The sequence below is a fragment of the Motacilla alba genome, chromosome 9 (assembly GCF_015832195.1).
Source record: "Motacilla alba alba isolate MOTALB_02 chromosome 9, Motacilla_alba_V1.0_pri, whole genome shotgun sequence".
Classification (NCBI taxonomy): Eukaryota; Metazoa; Chordata; class Aves; order Passeriformes; family Motacillidae; genus Motacilla; species Motacilla alba.
The window spans coordinates 22,004,473-22,024,317 of record NC_052024.1 but is presented as its reverse complement, the minus strand read 5'-3'; the positions used below and the strand labels follow the sequence as shown (position 1 = coordinate 22,024,317).

The following is a 19,845-nucleotide window of genomic DNA, read 5'->3' as shown; positions in this document are numbered from 1 at the left end:
TGTCATCTCCAAAACGAGCAAGAGTAATGACCTTCATTAACTAAAAATAATCTCAAACTTCAAGTGAGGAAAATGAATCTCCTCATTTAATTTTGATTCTCTGGGAGCAGAGTTTTTTTTCCAGAAGAAGGAAAAGGGAAAGATGGGGTGGGGAGGGTGTCTCCCCTTTTCTGTCTATTTTCATTTTTGGGTAGCAGAAACTCTGTAAGTCCAGATGAGAAAATGCCTGGGCTGGGACTGCTGGGCAGAGGTGTGACTGGAACACCTAAAGGCATCATAACAGTCAAAAATATGTAGATGGGAGGCTGTGCAGGCAGGCTGGGGTGCTGATGGCTGTGTTTGTCCAGCCCTAGGTGTGGAGGAGGTGGATGCAGAGGAGGCAGCAGGGCTGGCTGGGGCCCCGGGGCTGCAGTTCCGAGGGCCCCCCCAGCTGCTCCGCTTCGCCCTCGGAGCCCTGGCCGAGGATGGAGACCCCCGAGGAGAGCTCACCCTGGTGCACAGGGTTGGTGAGTGACCAGCAGGGCCCTGAGCCAGCACAGAAACCTGGGGGGATCATCCTGGGAGAGGATTTGGGGCTGGGCTGGCAGGGCTCAGCGTCAGGAGGAGGGATGAGCGTTAATCCTGCATCCTCCATCCTGCATCCTGCCTGTCCCCATGTTCCATCCCAAATGGGGTATGTTTGAGGAGCCAGGAGGCTGCCTGGATGCCTTGGGAGGGAGGCAGGGGAGGAGTGAGCAGCACAGCAAGAGGTGGCTGGGAGGCTGCTTGGAAAGCAGGGTGTCTGCACAGAGCCCAGGGGCAGCAGCCACAGAGAGCTCCTCATGCCAGGGGTGAGAGGATGGCATGGCTTACTGCAGGGAACTAAATCCCTGGGGAAACTCCCTTCCTCCTAGAGCTGGGAGCATGGGTCCCTGTTTGCAAACCCTTCTATAACAACCAGAGGCTTTTTGTTAAAGATATTTGCATTTTGTCTGTGTTAAAAAAATCAGATTTCCCTTGACTCTGGGAAAAACACCAACCCATCCACGTGTTGCTCAGCTCAAGTGGTGGCAAGCAACACAGGAGCACCCACTGTCACAGGAGTGGGTGCAGAACAGCTTTGCACCCACCTGGGCTTTGCATGATCCAATCTTTCCACCCAAAGGTGGGAACTTCACCATTTTAAGAGTATTATGAGGTGAAACCCTGTGTTTGCTTTGTGCTGAGTGCTGGTGAATCACCAGGGAGGATTTCTTGGTTTTTCCTATGTTTGTCCTGTGATTTTTATATAAACTCTATAATTACCCATCTGAGGATTGTGCCCTGCAGGCAAAAATCAGGAGCTGGTCTTGACTTTAATAAAAAATTACCTTATTTTTGTGAACAAAACTGTTAAGACCCTCCCAAATCACACAGCATCCAGCCGGACTCAACGACACCGATAACCAACTGGGAAACTGATAAATGAGATAACCACAGGCAAAATTATCAGGCCTAGAAACCACAATCAAATATTTATTGACCACTTTTTGTATGTTTTATTTATATTTAGCTACAGAAATTTGGGTATTATCAGTCACAGCTGAGCAGCTGCAGTTTTTCTAAGGCTCAGGCTTTCAGCATGCAGTGGTTTGTTTGGAAAGGTGATGGAGAAAAGGAACTTTAAATGGTTTAGTAAGTTCTTTTACGTCCCAAATAGTAATTTATTCCTTGTGTTTTCAGACATGGTTTTGTGTTGCTATCTGTATTATAAAAAAAAACCTTCTTTAACAGTAAGCTGGTGCCAGTAATTAAATATTTTCTATAACTTGAATGACTTTTTAAGACAGAAGCATGGTGTTTTTACTGGTGGTCTGTATTCTTCTCCTGAAGTATGAATTTGTACCCTTTTCCAAGTGGGGGCACTGGGATTCTGAATGTCCCTGAAAGCTGGGGCATTTGTTCAGCCACAGAAAAGGGAACAGTGGGGTGCTCAGACCTAGAGGAAATCTGGCCTCACACAGAAAACTGTTGGTGAAATGCAACCAGCCTGTAACTTACTGAAATAAGGCTGAATAAGCTGCCAGCTCACTTTCAGGTGCTGTTAAAAATCCCCTTCCAAAAAGCCTCTAGCCACAGCCAGTAAGCCTTGAAGGCTCTATACTGTGTGGAAGGGATCTTCAATGCCACTGAAGTATTTTACCAGACAGTCACTTTATTTTGCATGCCTGTCTCAATATACCCAACAAAGAGAACGTGAGGGTGGCAAGGGATAAAAGGAGGGTGGGGAAGGAGAGGAAAAAATGCATTTTCATATCGGGTTTCCTATATAAAACTCTTCATATCCATGAAGAGAAGAGATATGATAAACGTATATTTTGCTTTGTTTTCCTAGAACACTCAAACTGTGTGGTTGAAAATACCACTGAACTATGTTTAAGTAGCACTACATCCACTTACTGCAATCAAACAACAGGGATAGCCTAGCAAGGAGAGAAGGAAAGTCCCAATACATTCTTCCAGTTATATACAATGATATCAAGCATCAGGTGCAAATTCACTTTTTCTGAAGGCAAAACTCTTGCTTTTAAAAAGTAGCTCAAAGTGCCCTTGCCTGGAGAATTACAGCACTTAGGGCAGCAAATTCCAGCTGAACACCCAGCTTTCCTTTTACTTAAAGTCAAGAACATGAAGAGGGAAATTCAGGAATGCCCTGAATTTCGCCGTGCCTTTTGTGCCGAACCGGCGCTGTTCACAACCTTGCCGTGGGTAAGAGCTTGTGGAAGCGTTTTTGTCCTGCTGCTCACTCAGCCCTGTGTGGTTTTCTGCTGCCAGTGTGCCTGGGTGACACGTTTGGCCAGGACTGCAGCCTGAGGTGTGAGGATTGTCTGCACGGGGGCCGCTGCAACAGCGAGCGCAGCGGCTGCGTCTGCCCGCCCGGCCGGGCTGGTGTCATCTGCAACGAGAGTGAGTACAGGGCTGGGACAGGGAGGGATCCTCCTGCAGGGGCTCTGCAGGTGGGGAGTGGGAGGAACATCTTGGACTTTTCGTCTCTGAAGATCCTGAAGGAGCACAGCTGTCTCATAATCAAATTTACTGTGCTGGGGCACATTAAATAGGAGCTGTAAGTGATGCCGCAGTACAGAGAGGTCCCTGCACTCCAGTCAAGGTCAGGACAGAATCATCCCAGTCCTGAGTATTTGGTGGTTGTCCATTCCTATTTGCTCTGCTGCTAAAAGCTGATGAAGTTTGCTGGTCATGCTTTGTTCCACAACCTGCCTTGGTGACTTCCAGAAGTCTGTCCCAGAAGTTGGTGCGACAGCCTGGGTGGACACGTATGCTAAAATTGAATTTTTCCCTTGTAGCACCCCAAGACATTGCATTTTAGGTTTTTTTCTTATGTTTTCCATTTCTTTTTCCTTATCATTCTTTTTATTATTAGCACCACTTTCTTGGAGCAGTTAATTTTTCACATTGGAAATGGTATTTTTCAGAATTCTGTTGCCAAGTCAGTGCCCTTTATAACAGGTTTTCACTCTCCTTGCTCCTGTTTTCTGGCAGAAGATCTTTCTGATTCAGAAGTATGTGTCAAAACCCATTGGAAAGAGAGTGGTGATTTCTTGATGTGCTGTTCTTCATCTGCAGTTTGGCAAAACTTGTCTGCTGCTTGTCTGAGACATCATACAGCAGATTTCCTGTTTGAGATGGGTCCCTCCATTTCGTGGTGTGTGACATGATGGCCCATCATTCTCAGAAAGTCTTTGCTGTCACTGGTGAGACAAAAAGTCGATGAAAATTTATTACTTGACATCAGTAGACAGCACTCTTCAGGTTAATTGCCATCAAGATTGTTTAGGAGATGTCATCACATGGACAGAAATGTAGAAAAATCAAGCAAGTGATTGAAACCAGCAGTCTGCCTGTGGTTATTTTGGGAGACTGATGGTGGGTTTGGTTTGTAAACTCTGGGGGCAGCTAAGAGAGTAGGAATGGGGAGGATTAAAAGGATAATTTCCAGTCTGTCTGAGACAGTTCAAGCTATCAAGTGAGGATATTCTTACTTCTGTCCCTGGTGGGCTGGTAGTTTAGGATAGATTATAAAAATTTCGAGGCAGTATCCAAATTCTTTAGTTCATTTCATAAATAATAACATTTATGATGTCTATTTGCACTAGACATCCATGCATGTAGTCTAATGGAATTTGCCTCTGGAATTTAAAGAACTTTAATAGGACTGTGCTATTGAGCTAAACCTGCTGTCTGGTGAAGTCAGCAGGGACAGTGATAAATACAATATCTAATCTGTATTAATTGCTCATGTGTGATTGCTTTCACTCTTTTCTCTTGCATTTTTTAATATACAGCACAATTCATGGGTTTAGGGTAAACTAAAACAGTGGAGAAAACTGGAACTAAATTTCTCTAATAATGCACCAAAGAAGCCAAATGGAAATTGATGTGAAATGTCAACTTTCTTAATGTACATTGATAAAACGTCAGTAAAGTCAGATGACTCCAGCAACTGTATCCACTCAGGCTGCAAACAGCAGAGCAAGGCTGCATCTCACAGTTTGTTTTTGCTGTTGTGGATCCATTGCTGCCATGATTACCTGGGGAGTTTCAGAAACCACATTTGAAAAAAAAGAAGATATTATTTTTATAATAGTGTTTGGGAGAGAAAAAAAGAATGTTTAAAATATTTGTCTTCAAGTGTTCAAAGCTGTGCTCTGATGTTTAAGCTTTGGACTTGACAGGCAATGTTTTTTGAGCCTGTGCTTTGTGGGGAGGGGAGCATGTGCTGGGGAGGGTTGGATACATGACAGTACTTCCCAAAACTTGGTTAATTCAGTGTCCTTTGAGATGTCCTAGTAAATACCAGATGGATGTGCTTTACAGAAGAATATGACTTTGTTTAGAGTCTGCTCAACTAAAAGGACTCTCTCCTCACTCACAGTTTTCACAGAATCACAGAAACAATTAGGCTGGAAAAGACCTTTGAGATCTAGTCCAACCTATGACCAACACCACCTTCTCAACCAACCCATGGCACTGAGTGCCACATCCAGTCTCTTCTTAAACCCCTCCAGGGATGGTGACTCCACTACTTACCAGGCAGCCCATTCCAATGCCCAATCATGCTTTCTGTGAGGAAATTCCTCTTGATGTCCAACCTGAATCTCCCCTGGTGCAGCTTAAGGCTGTGTCCTCTTGCCCTGTTGCTGGCTGCCTGGGAAAGGAGATCGACCCCCACCTGGCTGCACCCTCCTCTCAGGGAGTTGTAGGGAACAATGAGGTGTCCCATGAGTTTTCCAGGCTGAACACCCCCAGCTCCCTCAGCTGCTCCTCACACGACTTGTATCCCAGACCCTTCATCAGCCTTGCTGCCCTTCTCAGCACCAAAAGCCTTGTTTTGCTTCCTTTACAGCAGAGGGGAAGGGTTTCTTGCTGTGCTCACGCTCCCTGCTCTCTCCACAGCCTGTCCCCCCGGGACGTTCGGCAGAGGATGTGCCGGTGTCTGCAGGTGCCAGAACGGAGGCTGGTGTGACCCCGGCACGGGGCAGTGCCACTGCCCACCCGGTGTGCTGGGCCAGCTCTGCGAGGACGGTACGGCTCCAGCTCTGCCTCAGCTCTCCCCTTCTGCCCCCTTGATCCTTTATTTTAAGTAATGAGCAGAGCAGAGGGTGAGAAAAGCCAGTGGTGGGGAGGCTGCACAGAGCCCCACTGATGCCTTCTGGTGTTTGTGCCCTCCAAAGGTTGCCCAAAAGGTTTCTTTGGGAAGAACTGTAACAAGCCATGCAACTGTGCCAACAAAGGCCACTGCCACAGACTGTATGGAGCCTGCCTGTGTGACCCCGGGCTCTACGGCCGCTTCTGCCACCTCAGTAAGTCCCCGGCATGTTTGGGATCTGCTCAATGTGTGCACAGTGTGACAGTCTGTAAAAGATTCCCCATAACCTAAAGGGGGCTGGCAGAAAGGAAGGAGAGCGACTTCCTGCACAGTCAGACAAGGAGGAATGGGTTTACTAAAACAGTGGAGGTTTAGCTTAGGCGTTAGGAAAATGTTCTTTGCTGTGAGGGTGGGCAGGCCCTGGCACAGGGTGCCCAGAGAAGCTGTGGCTGCCCCTGGATCCCTGGCAGTGTCCAAGGCCAGGTTGGACAGGGCTTGGAGCAGCCTGGGACAGTGGAAGGTGTCCCTGCCCTTGGAAGGGGGTGGAACAAGATGGGCTTTATGGGACCTTCCAACCCAAACCCTTCTGCGGTAAAATGATCAAGACTTTGGGTTCTGCATTAATCTGGGAGTAGCAGGACAGGACTTTTGAGATGCCAGGAAGCCCCAGAAGCTTCAATAATCTTTTCCTCTAGTCATTATTCTTTGCCATAAGGACTGAGATTTACTGATGCACAAAGGTGCGGATTATAGGTGGGGTGGACAGGTTAAAATAAGGGTTATTGCTGAGGTTGGAATGTGGTTGGAGCTGGTTGGTGACTGCTGATGAGTTGGAGTGGGAGCTGGGGAGCAGGGCTGGCTGGGACAGGATGAGGATCAGACATTAGATGGAAAAAAAGAATTTAAAACAAAAACTTTGCAAAATAGATGATCAAATTTCTTTGTTCTTAGAGGTTTTGTTTGTAAAATCGGTGCAAGATCAAAAATCTTTTGTTTAATTTTGTTTTGGGTTTTATTATGAAAGCTTTTGTCTTGGAGTGCACCCAAGTTTTTTTTCCTTCGGAAAATCAGCAGAGTTTGCTTTGAAATGTTTCTGGTTCTTGCATTCACCACATATTGCTTGACATGAAATGAATGACCCAGCACAGGGATCATGTAAACTCTTCTTTTACCCACCCACACATGAACAGGTGCTGCTGTGGGAACGGGGGTGTACTGGCTGAAAGCAAAAGCGAGATTTTGCTTCTTGCAGCAGTTGCATTCTGCAGCAGTGTGCAATTTCAGCCAGCTCCTGCATAATTACAGAGCTGATGCTTCCTTTTCTTCTGCCTGCAGCCTGTCCCAGGTGGGCCTTTGGCGCGGGCTGCTCGGAGGAGTGTCAGTGTGTGAAGGAGCACACGCTGGAGTGCAGCCCCAGGAACGGCTCCTGCACCTGCCAGCCTGGGTATCACGGCAAGAGGTGTCACAAAGGTACCAGCCACAGCCAGGTTCCCCACATCTGCTTGCTCCTTTAGTCCAGTAACTTCTCATTCTTCCACCCATCTGCTTTGTTTGGCTGCTGCTACTCATGTATTGGTATCCTACTAATGGCTTTTTGGGGTTTTAACCCTGCTAGGGTTGCAGGGCATTGAGAGGAAAAGAGCTCAGGAATTGGAGGAGTTTTAGCCTGGTCAAATGACGACAGAAATCCAGAATCTAAATCCTAATACAACCTTAAGTAATGAAGATGGTGTGAGTTTTCATTTCTGTGCTTTTTTGACACAGTCAGTAAATAAGTGGCAAAATCTGTGTTTTATGGCAGTGAGGTGATTTGTAAACAGGTTCAGTAATGCTGCTTTTCCTTCAGATTTGCAGCTCTTTGAATTAAACTTACTCTTTGTAGTTTTTGGGGATAGTTCAAAGAGAATTGTATCCCGAATTCATGTTTGCATGTCTCAGTAGCCCTTTCCAGACAGCACTGGAGTAGCACAATAAAGATTCTCCCTTCAGATTTTTCTCTGGCCAGGCAGGACTGTGTTGGATTTATGGCAGTAATTCTGGTGGGTTTGGTGGAGAACAATAATGACAATATTTAATATTTTTATCATTCTTGTTGATGGGCTGAGTTCTGACAGGGAGCATGCCTTGCCCAGCACTGGCTGTGTACCAAGGCAGAGAGCAGCAGAACTTGGACATCAAAGAAGAGAATTCCATAATGTATTTAATTGAATACATCCTCAAGTATTCTAATTGAATAAATCTTTAAGCATTCTGCCACTCTGTTTCTGGGTTACATTTAAGTAGTAACCTCTTTGAAATGTAAGCATTTATTAAGTATTTACACTTAACAACACCTCTAAAATGTACATTATAATATATTCTCTGCAAGTTTCTGCCAAATTATTTTCTGATTTTTGTTCACTTCTCTTAACTTTTCCTTTTTTCTTATGCATGTTCTGTATCTGCTTCTATTTCCAGAGTGCACCCCAGGGTTTTATGGGGCTGGTTGCAAACTGAGGTGCAGCTGTCCTCCTGATGTTCTGTGTGATCCTGAGACAGGAGCCTGCAGACACCCGTGTCCAGCTGGGTTTCATGGAGAAAAATGCCATTTGTGTAGGTACTCACTGCATGTTTCCTTGGGAGATACACTGGGGATGGGAAAGCTTATTCAGAGAACTTAGGTTCAGATATAGAAGTTGCAGATAAACAGGCACATTTGTTGTTGATACTAGCTGGCAGCTCCCCACTGAAACCAGACTGATATTTGGAGCCTGGCAAATGCTGTCTCTCTTTCTCTCTCTCATTCTCCCTGCAAAGGTCGAGGCACAAGGCTGAGGCCAGTTACCCAAACTAACATTTATCCAGGTAACAATAGTTGCTTTTAAAGCTTCAGGCACAGATTTTGCAGGGCTCTGCTGCAGTTCATTTCAGACCACCAGTTGCTCAGACGCTACTGCTAACACTGATCACTTCTACCAGCACAGCTCAGTTTAAAATTGGTGGCTGTGGTGCCTCCTAATGTCTTCAAAATGTTCCTAACCATGACTTTGGGGCTTTTTGTCCAGCTTGTCAGCCTGGCAGCTTCGGGATGGGCTGCAGGCAGAAGTGCAGCTGTGGAGGAGCCCCGTGTGATCCAAAGACAGGGCAGTGTGTTTGCCCAGCTGGGAAGACTGGTGCTACGTGTGAGCAAGGTGTGTGAGCTGCTGGACCAAGGTAGGGAGTGCCTGGCTTTGGAAGACGTGATGGGAAGTAGAATTGGCTGTTTCCCAAACCAATAAACAGAAAAGCTGTGGTGGAAATTGGGAGAGATCCTTTGGTCTCTCTTTAGCTGTGTACTTCCTTGCTGCAGTTTAATGACTGGGCTGACAGGGATGTATAACAATATAATATCACAATCCAGCTCAGTTTTACTATTATTTTAAATTCTTCAGGGTAACAGCAGAAACCTACAACTGTCCTGAAACAGAAAATGGCACTGGTTACACCTCATGTGCTTTTTCTCCAGATTGCCCAGATGGCCAGTGGGGACCAGACTGCCAGAACTCCTGCGAGCCCTGTGCCAATGGGGGACAGTGCAACAGGGAAACTGGAGCCTGTGACTGTCCCCCTGGCTACACTGGGCCGTCCTGCTCTGCCAGTAAGTCCTTGCCTCAGCCCTTCCCCAGGAAAAGAAAGACAGATTGAAAATTCAGGTTATGGTCTGATTTCTGCCTTCTTACTCTTTTGTGAGACAAAGCACACTGATCTGAGATTAAGTGCCCTTCATCTCCAGGAATTCCCCAGGTTGGATTTGACATTATTTGTGGGAGGCAGATTGCAGATAAATGTGCGTGATCAGCTAAGCTGCATCCCAAATGGATGTTATCACTAGACCTAATTTATGGCAAGCTGTACTTGGAAATACAGCGTTTAACAGCCACGCCACTGGTGGTGTAATCCTGGCTGTTTGGCAAGAGGAGTGACCAGCTGGCCCATATGGCATCATTCTTGAGTCAGCACTCCTTGGTGTAGATCACTTAGGATTAAATAATACTGAAGATGAGGGAGCAGTATCAGTGCTATCTGTGCAGCCGGAATATGTTCAGGGAATATGTTCAGGGAATATGTTCAGGGCCCTGTTCTGTGCTGCTCTTCAGCCTCTGGGTGTTAAAAGGCTGCCTGAGTGTGGCTGTTGAGCTGCACAGAGGCTCTCAGGACAGCTCTGCTTTGCACAAGACCTTGGTGGTGGCACATTTTTAATTCTTGTTAGTCATAAAATGGCTTCTGAGGAAGGTTTTCCTCCTCTGAGGAAACAGCTTGATGCACAGGAGTGCCCAAAAGTCACTCAGGCTAATCCCACATTCCTGGACTCAGCCCCAGACAGCCAGGGTGCAGATCCCAGATATTTCTGTGCTGCTGTTTTGATTCCTGGATTCAGCTGAAGCCTGTTTTGGGGAGTGAGCTGTGGCTGTCTGTTTGGGAAGATGGGTCTGTGGCCGGGGTGTGAGCCAGGTGAAGTCACAGCCTGCCTCTGCTTGCAGCCTGCCCCGATGGGCACTATGGACAGAGCTGCCTGTGGCTGTGCAGCTGTGGCAGCAGTGCTCAGTGTCACCACGTCACTGGGGAGTGCTCCTGTCCCCCGGGCTGGACTGGCCACGACTGCAAACACCGTAAGTCAGGGCACACGGGACCTCCTGGGGACTGCACATTTGCTCTGTTTGCTCTTAGTTTATTACAGTTTTTTAATATAGTTTTGCTAATCTTACTGCTTGTGAAATGGTGTGTTTGTGGGTTTGCACAGCCTGGGTGGTTATAATCCTTCATTATCCAGGTTCAAAGCATTGAAATAGATGGCTGATGAAGCGCAAAGTATTGATATAAGCTCTTATTTCAACACTATGGATCCCTTTGCCCAATACCATCTGTCCTGTCAGCATTTTGACTGACAGACAGTTTTGTTTTTCATTTTCAGTGCAGATTAGTTTTGAGATTAATTCTCCATTTCTCATTTAGTTTGGGGGAGATTTATTCAACAAGTGAGTGGCATGTACAGTCGTGTGTCTAAAGGTCACTTTTTAACTCGGGAATATAAATGCTGTGAAAAATTCTGTTCTCTGGAAGAGCAGAGCATCCTTCTGTTGACTTTAGCATCGCTCTCCATATTGGTGGCTGTGTGAGAGAGTAGATTTGCCCTTTTTGGATGGCGCCATATAAATGTGAAGCCATCCTCCCTTTTCCTGTGACACATCTCTTCTGCTTGAATCATTGTGATGCCTCTTGCAAAAAGCCAACAGAGACAAACCTCTTTCTAAACTTGGTCTTAAACACATAAAGTCATTTAATTGGCAGTGTTGACAGCAGCAAGTTTTGCACCTGACTTCTCAGGCTCTGTACTGAAGAAAATGCTGGGAAAATCTGAAGTTTCTACCCATATGCATATTTTAAAAATCAAGCCAGTTGGTAGTGTGTAGAGCCACTGAGATGGCTTTTCACGACTCCCTGGGCTGTCTAGAGAATTGAGAGACCATGACAAAGGAAAGCTTTTATTTCTATTCAGGATAAGGTCTGAGAAAAATTATTTTTCAGTGGTATCTTGGTATGGCAGCTCTTCCAGCTATTGCAGACCAGGCATTAAATAGATTCCCAGCTCCAGAATCAGGTTTCTGTTGCCCTAATTGGCACTTTCATCTTCATCCTTTACTCGAAAGAAAGGACATGCTGTGGTACATTGGTGCAATTGTGTCAGTGCTATGGAATTTTAGGATGAAAGCAGTAACTTGCTTTAACAAACATTGTGATATTCCTTTGTGTCCATGCTGCATTTCCCAGTATTTTGGGGAAAGCATGGAGAGTGCTCCCAAGTCTGTCTGGTTAAACCCATTAACTAATTCTGGTTACGCAGATTTTCATTGAGTGAGTCAATAGCTGATATTTTATTTCCATGAAATTATAGATTTGTGGCTGATGAGTGTGGATTCACAGCATCACCAGGTTGGAAGAAACCTTTAAGATCAACGAGGCCAGCCCATGCCTTAGCACCAACTCAACTAAACCATAGCACCAAGTGCCACATCCAGCATTTTTTTAAACACACCTAGGGATGATGATTCCACCACCTCCCTGGGCAGATGATTCCAGAACTTTATCACTCTGGATAAAGATAAGAGTGATATCTTTATCACTCTTCAGCCACTAGAATGTGCCGCTTGAGTCTGATTTGTAGAGAAACTCGTTCAAAGGTTCTCTCCCAAACTCGTCCTAAACCAGGACACACTCTTTCAGTAAAATACTTTTTCCTAACATCTAACCTAAATTTCCCTTGGCCCAGCTTATGAATGATTAGTTTTATGACTACAAATGATTAGTTTTACATGGATGGCACAATATCTGCCTGTGTCCAGCTAAAACAGGCTGACCAAAATGGTCTTTATTTCCACAATCTGTGCCTGTGCTGCAGCTGGGAGTTCAGTCCCACAGCATTTTGTGTACTCTGTATTCTCTCACGTGGAAGTGCAGCAGGGTTTGGGGGTGGTGCTGGATGTGACCCCCTTTCCCTTGGCAGCCTGCAGCAGCGGCCGCTGGGGCCAGGGCTGCGCCAACTCCTGCGCCTGCGACGGCGGCGACTGCGACCCCGCCACGGGCACCTGCTCCTGCCAGCCGGGATTCACCGGGCAGCACTGCCAGCTCAGTAAGTGCCTGCCTCCCCAGCATGTGGAGCTCCCAAACCCCAAATCCCTGGAAGTTGTGTTTTCCTGGTCGTTCCCCGCAGGAACGCTCCCAGGCTGTTCCGCCCCCGCTCTCCGCGCGCTGCGCTCTCGCGTTTCACCGGGGTTAGGCACTTTCCCTAATTGGATTTCCAGAAAAGGTATTTTCAGCCTTGTTTTGGACCCAGCAGCTATTTTTAGTGTTAGGATCTCTTGAGAGGGATAGGATTGATGTGCATTTGGGTTGTGGCATAAGAGTTTCCGTACTGGTTTTATTTATTCAGTTTTAGGGCAGCGCTTACCCTTCGTAAGTCTCTATTTCAGGTCAGGCATGTAGAAATACTTCACATGTACATAACAGAAGGAAAACCTGGAATTTTTGGAGACCTGTATTTATTAACAACAAAAACGTGCAATGGTCTTATCAGAGGCCCATGACCCTCACCTTAACATTCACCTCTAACTGAGGTCAGTAGCAGATGCTTCAAGCATAAGAAAACAGGCTCATAGTCAATTTCTCGTATGTCTCCCCAGGTACCATCAATTTCTCATTCAGGAGCTTCATGAGACAGAAGCAATATCTCTATATTTAATACCGCTTGATTTTTTTTTTTCCAATTAATGTGCCTATTTTCTTTTTCATTTCATGCAAGCATTTGGAATCCACTTCATCTTGTGGCAGTAAGTTGCATAGTTAAGCTGCTATTACTATTATTATTGATTATATTGATGTTGTTAAATAAAACAAACATTTTATCTACTAGTTTAACAATCTTACAGTAGCACAGATGTAGCTACCAGAGTCTCAGTAGCGTGGGCAGGATTAACTGCTGGTGTCACACAGAAATGTCAAAACAATTAATCTGGAACCGTGACCTAAGACAAGAAAGCCTGGAAAGTTGATCTTGCAGCCCTTGTTGCTGTTGGCACAGAGGGAATGGAAGGACAGTGTGTGGGGAGGATCAGCTCCCAGAGAAGGAGCTGCCAGCTCTGCTTCTCTTCCATTCTTGATCTCTCTCAAAATAGCATCTCAGCAGAGAGAGAGTGGCCAAATAGCTGCTTGTAATCCTCGCTGGGAAGGGAACCAGTGAAACCATCACCACTGACAAAACATCAGGCAGTCCTTAAAGTTCTTTCTGTGGGCTTTCTGTTCTATTTAGTCTGCTTTTTACCCCTTTTTGTGTGTGTGAATGTGTATATATATATATATATATATATATATATATATATATATATATATATGTATGTATGTATGTATGTATGTTTAAAATTGCACATATATATGTGCGTGCGCATGCAAGATTATGAAAATCATTGTTCTTCCCATAATTTTATGCTGCTTTGGAGGTGAAATCTTCACTATCCCTGGGTATTTCCTCTGCTCCCCAGGCATCCCTTCCTTCTCCCTGCAGGTTGGGCTTCTTCCCCTGGCAGGAGCTCAGGTTCTCTGTCGGGGTGGCTGGATCCTGACACGCATCACAGCAGCCTGTGCCTGCTGGAGCAGGGGCAGATTCTCTGTGCTGTGGACTGTGAAATCATTTGTGAAGTGCTCTGACCCTTTGCCATCACCTTGAAAAGCCTCAGCTCTGGGCTAAACACCTGAAGGGAGCTCTGCTGAGAGCCCCACACCTCTTGCTGCACTGCAGCACCGTTTCCCTTGCACAGATTCTCTGACTGAAAATTCAGCCGAAAAGGAAACATGGAGAAAGATCAAGCTTTTAAGGCACGAGTTCACCTTTATGCATTTATTTGTTAAACAGTGATGTGCAGCTTTGGGAAGAGGAAGGGATTTCACCTGCAAGTGCAAAAAAAATAGATTCTAACATACATTTAAACAACGTCCCATTTTTTGACTCTTTGAAAGCAAAGAAATACTTAAGGTACCTTGCTCTTCTCCCAGCTCCTCTGTAAGACACACAGTTGGCAGAGTCACTGAGCTGCAGGAGCAGCTGAATTCCTGCCAGTTCCAATCACTGCCCACCCATGGCACCAAACAGCACCAAACCCACCCCCCTGTTCCAGACATGGAGCTGTCTTTGAGGACTCTTGTTTTCTGTTCTCTCTGATTCCTTCCAGATTGCCTGAAAATCACTTTTTGCTGTAAATACTAAAATCATAGACTTCTAGAAGAGATCTGGCAATAATCTCCATAACTCATTTAAAGGGATGTTCACAAGACCTTCAAACATGAGTAGAGGCCCTGTAATATTGTATTTAGCCAAGTCTATCTCTGTGTTTCAGCCTGTCCAAGATTTCCAATGTGAATCAGGCAACTGGCCCTGGTCTTAATTGATTTTCCTATAATCCTGGAAGAAATTATTTTCATTCTCAAATGTTTTCTTTCTGCTGATAGCAAATACCATGCAAATCTTTAAAAACTCCTCACATTAACTGCTGTGGAAATGTAATTGTTAATCTGTCCCCCAGATGTAATGTTTTCACTTGAATCTTTCAAAGCAGAGCATGAAAGTAAAGTGTGCAACATTCAATTTGGAGCTTTGTGAAGGCAAGCAACACATTTCATATTTTCTCCAGCTTTCTGGGGAAAGAGGATTTGCAGGAAAACAGAGGAGCGTCTTCCCTCCCAGCTGATGAAGTCCCAGAGGAGATGTGCGCATAAGCAGCTCCAGACCAGTGGGCAAAGTGTCATCATGCAGAACCTGTGAAGTCTCAGGCTCTGCAATAGAAGGTGTCCATTTTCTGTGCAGAATTTAGTCTCCCAGCACTCTGGAATTTTTCTAAAATAGATCTTAAATGTGGCCCAACTGGCCTGAACCTCGAGGGGAACCCTCAAATCTTAGTTTTAAGCCGTTAACTTTGCGCCTTGATTATTTTGGAAATAGTGAGATTTCCCATGCATGTAAAAATTCCCCATTGATCCCTGATCTGCTCTGGCACTAACCCATCATCTGGTTGTGGTTCCTGTGCTGCAGGGTGCCCCGAGGGGAGCTTTGGCCCGGGTTGTGAGTCCAGCTGTCAGTGCCAGAACGGAGCCGCCTGCGACCACGTCAGTGGAGCCTGCACCTGCACGGCGGGCTGGACAGGAACCTTCTGTGAAAAAGGTACTGCTGCTCCCCCTGGTCCCTCTAGGATTCATGGAGAATTTGTCTTGGTTTTTATTCAGAGAGCAGGTTTTACAATTGACAGCATTGGATCTAAATGAACCACTGAACTTTATTGGAAGCTGATCCTGAAATGTGAACTCCCCTCCTAGCTCAGCAGAGCATCCTGCTGGGTGCCAAATGTTGGGCACGTGTTTTCACATGGTTAAAATTAGATACATGCTCAAGGCTTCTGCTGTATCACATCTTTATGAAGACTCTTTTCAAGCAGAGTCCCACTACTTGAGCACTGAGCAGGGAGAAGCTTGTTCAGCCTTATGCTTCCTTGTTTCCAGTGCCTTCCTGAAGTGATTTCAAGAAAAACATGGATGTGTGCATCATCCCTGTGGAACTCTTCAAGAAGAGATTCACTTCTAACTTAAATAAATCCAATTCTATTCTATCTAATCTTCTATCACCTAGTCATTTGTTAAAGTGTTGGAAAGGTTGGACTGGATTCTTTAGCTACATTATGGTGAGTCAGTCTGTGGCATTATCACAGGAGGTTGCTGTCGTGCTGCATCATTTTGCAGATTTTTTGTAAAAAAAAATACAAGAAAAACAACACAGGGCCATTCAGGCACTGTGAAAGTCAAGTGTAGGTGATTGAAGATTCTGCAAATTATGGTACTCGAACCAAAGTCACAACTATTTTGCATGGAAAGCAGCTTTAGCAGCCAGTTTCAGCAGCGAGGATGGAGGGAAGTGACAGCACTCGCAGGCAGCTGCTGCCCTCTCATGGGAAGGAAGATGCTCCACAGCCTGACCAGGAGTGTGGCAAGGCACCCACAGGTTGGAGTTGATATTCCTTGTTGTTGTTTCCCTCTCTTTCTTACTAGGCACTATGATACAAAATAAAAATTCTTTCCAAGGTTCTGCTGCAAATTGCACCTCGTAATTCATGGTATCTCCACTATGTCCCTTTTTAATACAATTTAGCTTAAATCTGTTTTCCTAAATCTACTGGGGTTTTTTTTAAATTATTGTCTTTTTATTGGAAAAAAACTGAGGCAGTTATCTGTGTTGTTGTGTAAATCTCTTCATTCCAGCAGGAATTATAATGGGAACAAAGAGGCTAAACATCCTTTTGCCAGAATAGGTGTGAGGAGTATGAAGACTGGGCGATTCTGTTGGTGGAAAAAAAAAAAAGACCAAATTTCAGCTTCCAAATCAGTCATGTTGGACATTTTTATCTTTTTTTTTTAATCCCTGAAAGAAGATTGTGGAGGGGAGAGGGAAATTTAGGGCTCTGTAAAACACCGTATTCCACATGTTTTCTCTCAGGAAGGCAGAGTGTTTGCTCTCAGCTGACTGGGGTTACCTCTTAACTTAGGAAGTTTCAACCAGAACAGTTTGGCAGCTTCCAAAAGACGCCGAGGGAGGAGAACATGTGGGTGGTTTGCCCTTGGTAGAACCTTCTTGGCACCTTCTCTCGGAGGAGCTGCAGCGCTTCTGTTTGGAGTGACTGGGAGACTGGCAGGGTTTCCTTCTGGCAGGAATGTGCTTTTTGCCGTCCTCTTGGCAATCCACCCACGTTGGCCAGGCTCTGTGCCTTGCAGGCAGCAATTCACATCGAGCCCTGGCTGCCTCGGACTTCAGACATCCTGCTGATGCCTCAGCCCGTGGCTGGGAAGGACTGCTCCGTCATCACAGGAGTGTTGAAACTGAGACTTTTGCACCCTTCTGAGTTTAAAGTCCTGGGAGAAGACAGTCCCTTACAAAATGGGATTTTGATTGATATTAATGCTTTTGGATATTTGCACTGTGGCAGCACGGGATCTGGATTCAAGCTGAGACTGCAGAAATCCCAGAATTTGCCTTCGGATTTTTGGTTTTCATTTGGGGAAAGTTTCTTCCCATTTTGGTGGGAAGCTGCTGTTTCTTTCCATTGATTTGCTGCACTCAGTATGAATTAAGGCTTCATAGGTGTAGGTACCAGCCCCTGTTGCAAAACACCACTTCAGTGACCATTTCCAAGCTTATTTGCCACAAATTTCCATAATGTCTTATTAATATTTATTAGAATTTTTAACATAATCTTAGTCCTTGCTGAGCCTGCATCTATCTACATCATCCGTCAATAATACAGATAACAGCCAAACCCACACCATCATCATCATCATCATCACCCAGCAGCACAGGACAGTTTCCAACTCACTCATAGCAGGAGACACTTTTGCTCCAGGGCTGCTGTTTCATGAGACCTTGCTGTGAATTATTCAGGAGCTGACTGAACTTCTGTGCTCTGAGCCACGGGATGCTGACAAAAGACCTCACACCCATCAAAGTACTTTTGTCTGTCCATCAGCATCTCAGTTCTGCTCTGCCCTGAGTCACCTTTGATCAGCTGCTCTTCGTCTGGTACCACTCAGTGGTGCTGCTGCCTCTGCAGTTGTGCTGTGGTCACATGTAATAATGATGGGGAAGAATAAAGCTATCAAGACACTCTCTGAAAGAAAATTAGATGTTTCTGAAGGTGCTACATGCCTGCTCCATCTTTCAGCCCTGCTCAGTGCTTTGTGAAAATGAACCTTGTGAATCTTGTGACTCTTTCAAAGGAGTTTCAAAAGCAGCAAAACTGTTTCACTTGCAGAGTAGGTAACGATTGCAAATAAGGCTGAAAACAAAATAATCTACAAAGAAATTATTTCAGTCTGTGACAGCAATCTAGGAAAGGCCTCCTTTGAATTTTCTTGAAAGCAGCAAGTGATACAAGCAGAACGCTGATGAAATAATGTCTGTTTCTTCACAAGGTCTCGCATTACCAAAAGAAATTGAATAATTTTTGGTGGATGCTGCTAGCAGTGCCACCAGCCAGCTTCCATACGTGAGTGGCAAAAAAAGGGACAGAAGATTCCAACAGTGGAAGATGTACACGGTGAACTCGCCGGGAATGTGCAAGGCCAGGTTGGATGGGGCCTGGAGCAGCAGTGGAAGGTGTCCCTGCCCATGGCAGGGACGTTGATGGCAGGTGATCTTTAAGGTCCCTTTCAACCTAAACCATTCTTGGATGACACCAGTGTTACTCTGACCTGGTAGAGAGCAGAATGTGAATTAGTGTGGAGAGTTGTTGGTCAGTGTAGATGGTGGTAATCACTGTAAGATTCTCTTGGGAATCCAGTCATTCTGATTTCATGGTAGAAGTGTGAGGATTGGATTTTAAATAAGAGTTTATATTGAACAAGGAGGACAAAGAGATAAGTTTTACTGAACTACTGCTTATTTTACTGAATTTACTGCTTATTTTCTGAGCACCATCCCTCCTGAGGCTGATTCAGGGATTCTGTGGAAAGGATGATGTACAGTTATTTATCTGTAGATCTGTTATTACTTAGTGTAACACAAGATACTGTACTGTGTGACATAATATGTGCACTTACATAATCTAAACACACACACAGAGGTTAAATTAAGGCTACATGGAGGATATATTTTTAAAATCTGCATAGCAGCTTTAGTGTTATTGTAATGCAGCATGTGGGGTATGATGTGGCCCATTTGGGGTATGATAAGCACTGATCCTTATTTTTCACTGCTGTCAGCACTGGCACAGATAAAAATTGAATCCATGGGACTGCTCTTCCTTAGTCCAGGTTCAGTTCCAGATGTAGGTGCAGAGCTCCTTCAGCTCCCTGGGGTTGTTTTGCTATGATTAATTTGTCTTGGTTTTCTCTGCTCGTTCACTTTGCCAGTTTTTCACTCCACCACTGAACTGCACCTCTGTGGCTCAGGTTCACTGTTAAAGAATCTTTAGAAAAGTGTCGGGACAGTAAATGGGAGCAGAAGTTTTGCATTTCCAGAGGGAGAGAGGTCAACAGGGATGGCCCTGGAGCCTGGTATTGTGTTGAATTATTTCCTCTGTCCATTGCAGAGGCACAAGGAACTGCTTGTGTGAACCCAGCTCCGTTCTCTCACTTGTTTTATGTCTTTTCAATATTCTCAGCCCTGTTTTTTTTTCCTGTGCAGGAATCTGTTGCTTGTGTAAAAGGGTCACATTTTTCCAAGATGCAGAACTGGGCTGGCTTAACCCTTGATGCAACTTCAGTTCTTAAGCATCCATGAAAAGACGAGATGGAGTTTGTGCAGAAAAAAAGAAGCAGGAGCTGTGCTAAAAAAAGAATTTTTTCCATTTCCAGCTTGTCCAGACGGATTCTTTGGGATTGACTGCCACCAGGTGTGCAAGTGCAAGAATGCTGCTGGCTGTGACCAAGTGCTGGGCTCGTGCCACTGCCTGCCAGGCTGGCTGGGGGAGAGCTGCGAGCAGCGTACGTACACCCTGCTCCCACACCCCAAACCTCCTCTGGCAATGGGATACTGCCCTGCCAGGGCACCCTTCAGATAAATCACCTTCCTTCCCAAATATGCCAAAAAAAGGAACAATTTTTTGGTGGTTGTGTAAAATCACCAGCTCTTTTTAACGTTTTGGTTTATTTTTTAACTCATCAAACATGATAAG

General features: G+C 45.3%; 1 protein-coding gene across 5 annotated transcripts in view; it reads left to right on the top strand.

Moving 5' to 3' along the window:
* LOC119704495 (multiple epidermal growth factor-like domains protein 6) overlaps nt 1-19,845 on the top strand; it is a 191,808-nt gene that overhangs the window by 141,767 nt on the left and 30,196 nt on the right. For 4 of the 5 annotated variants that reach the window (XR_005257979.1, XM_038145846.1, XM_038145847.1 and 1 more), the window contains 12 exons: nt 348-506; nt 2,794-2,925; nt 5,434-5,562; nt 5,712-5,840; nt 6,962-7,096; nt 8,084-8,218; nt 8,671-8,796; nt 9,111-9,242; nt 10,126-10,254; nt 12,147-12,272; nt 15,222-15,350; nt 19,526-19,654. Coding sequence is in view for 4 of the 5 variants with exons in the window: in XM_038145846.1 (XP_038001774.1) it covers nt 348-506; nt 2,794-2,925; nt 5,434-5,562; nt 5,712-5,840; nt 6,962-7,096; nt 8,084-8,218; nt 8,671-8,796; nt 9,111-9,242; nt 10,126-10,254; nt 12,147-12,272; nt 15,222-15,350; nt 19,526-19,654 (1,590 nt within the window). In the remaining variant the exon portion in view is untranslated. The remainder of the gene's footprint in view (nt 1-347; nt 507-2,793; nt 2,926-5,433; nt 5,563-5,711; nt 5,841-6,961; nt 7,097-8,083; nt 8,219-8,670; nt 8,797-9,110; nt 9,243-10,125; nt 10,255-12,146; nt 12,273-15,221; nt 15,351-19,525; nt 19,655-19,845) is intronic. The other variant, XM_038145848.1, reaches the window with a different exon arrangement.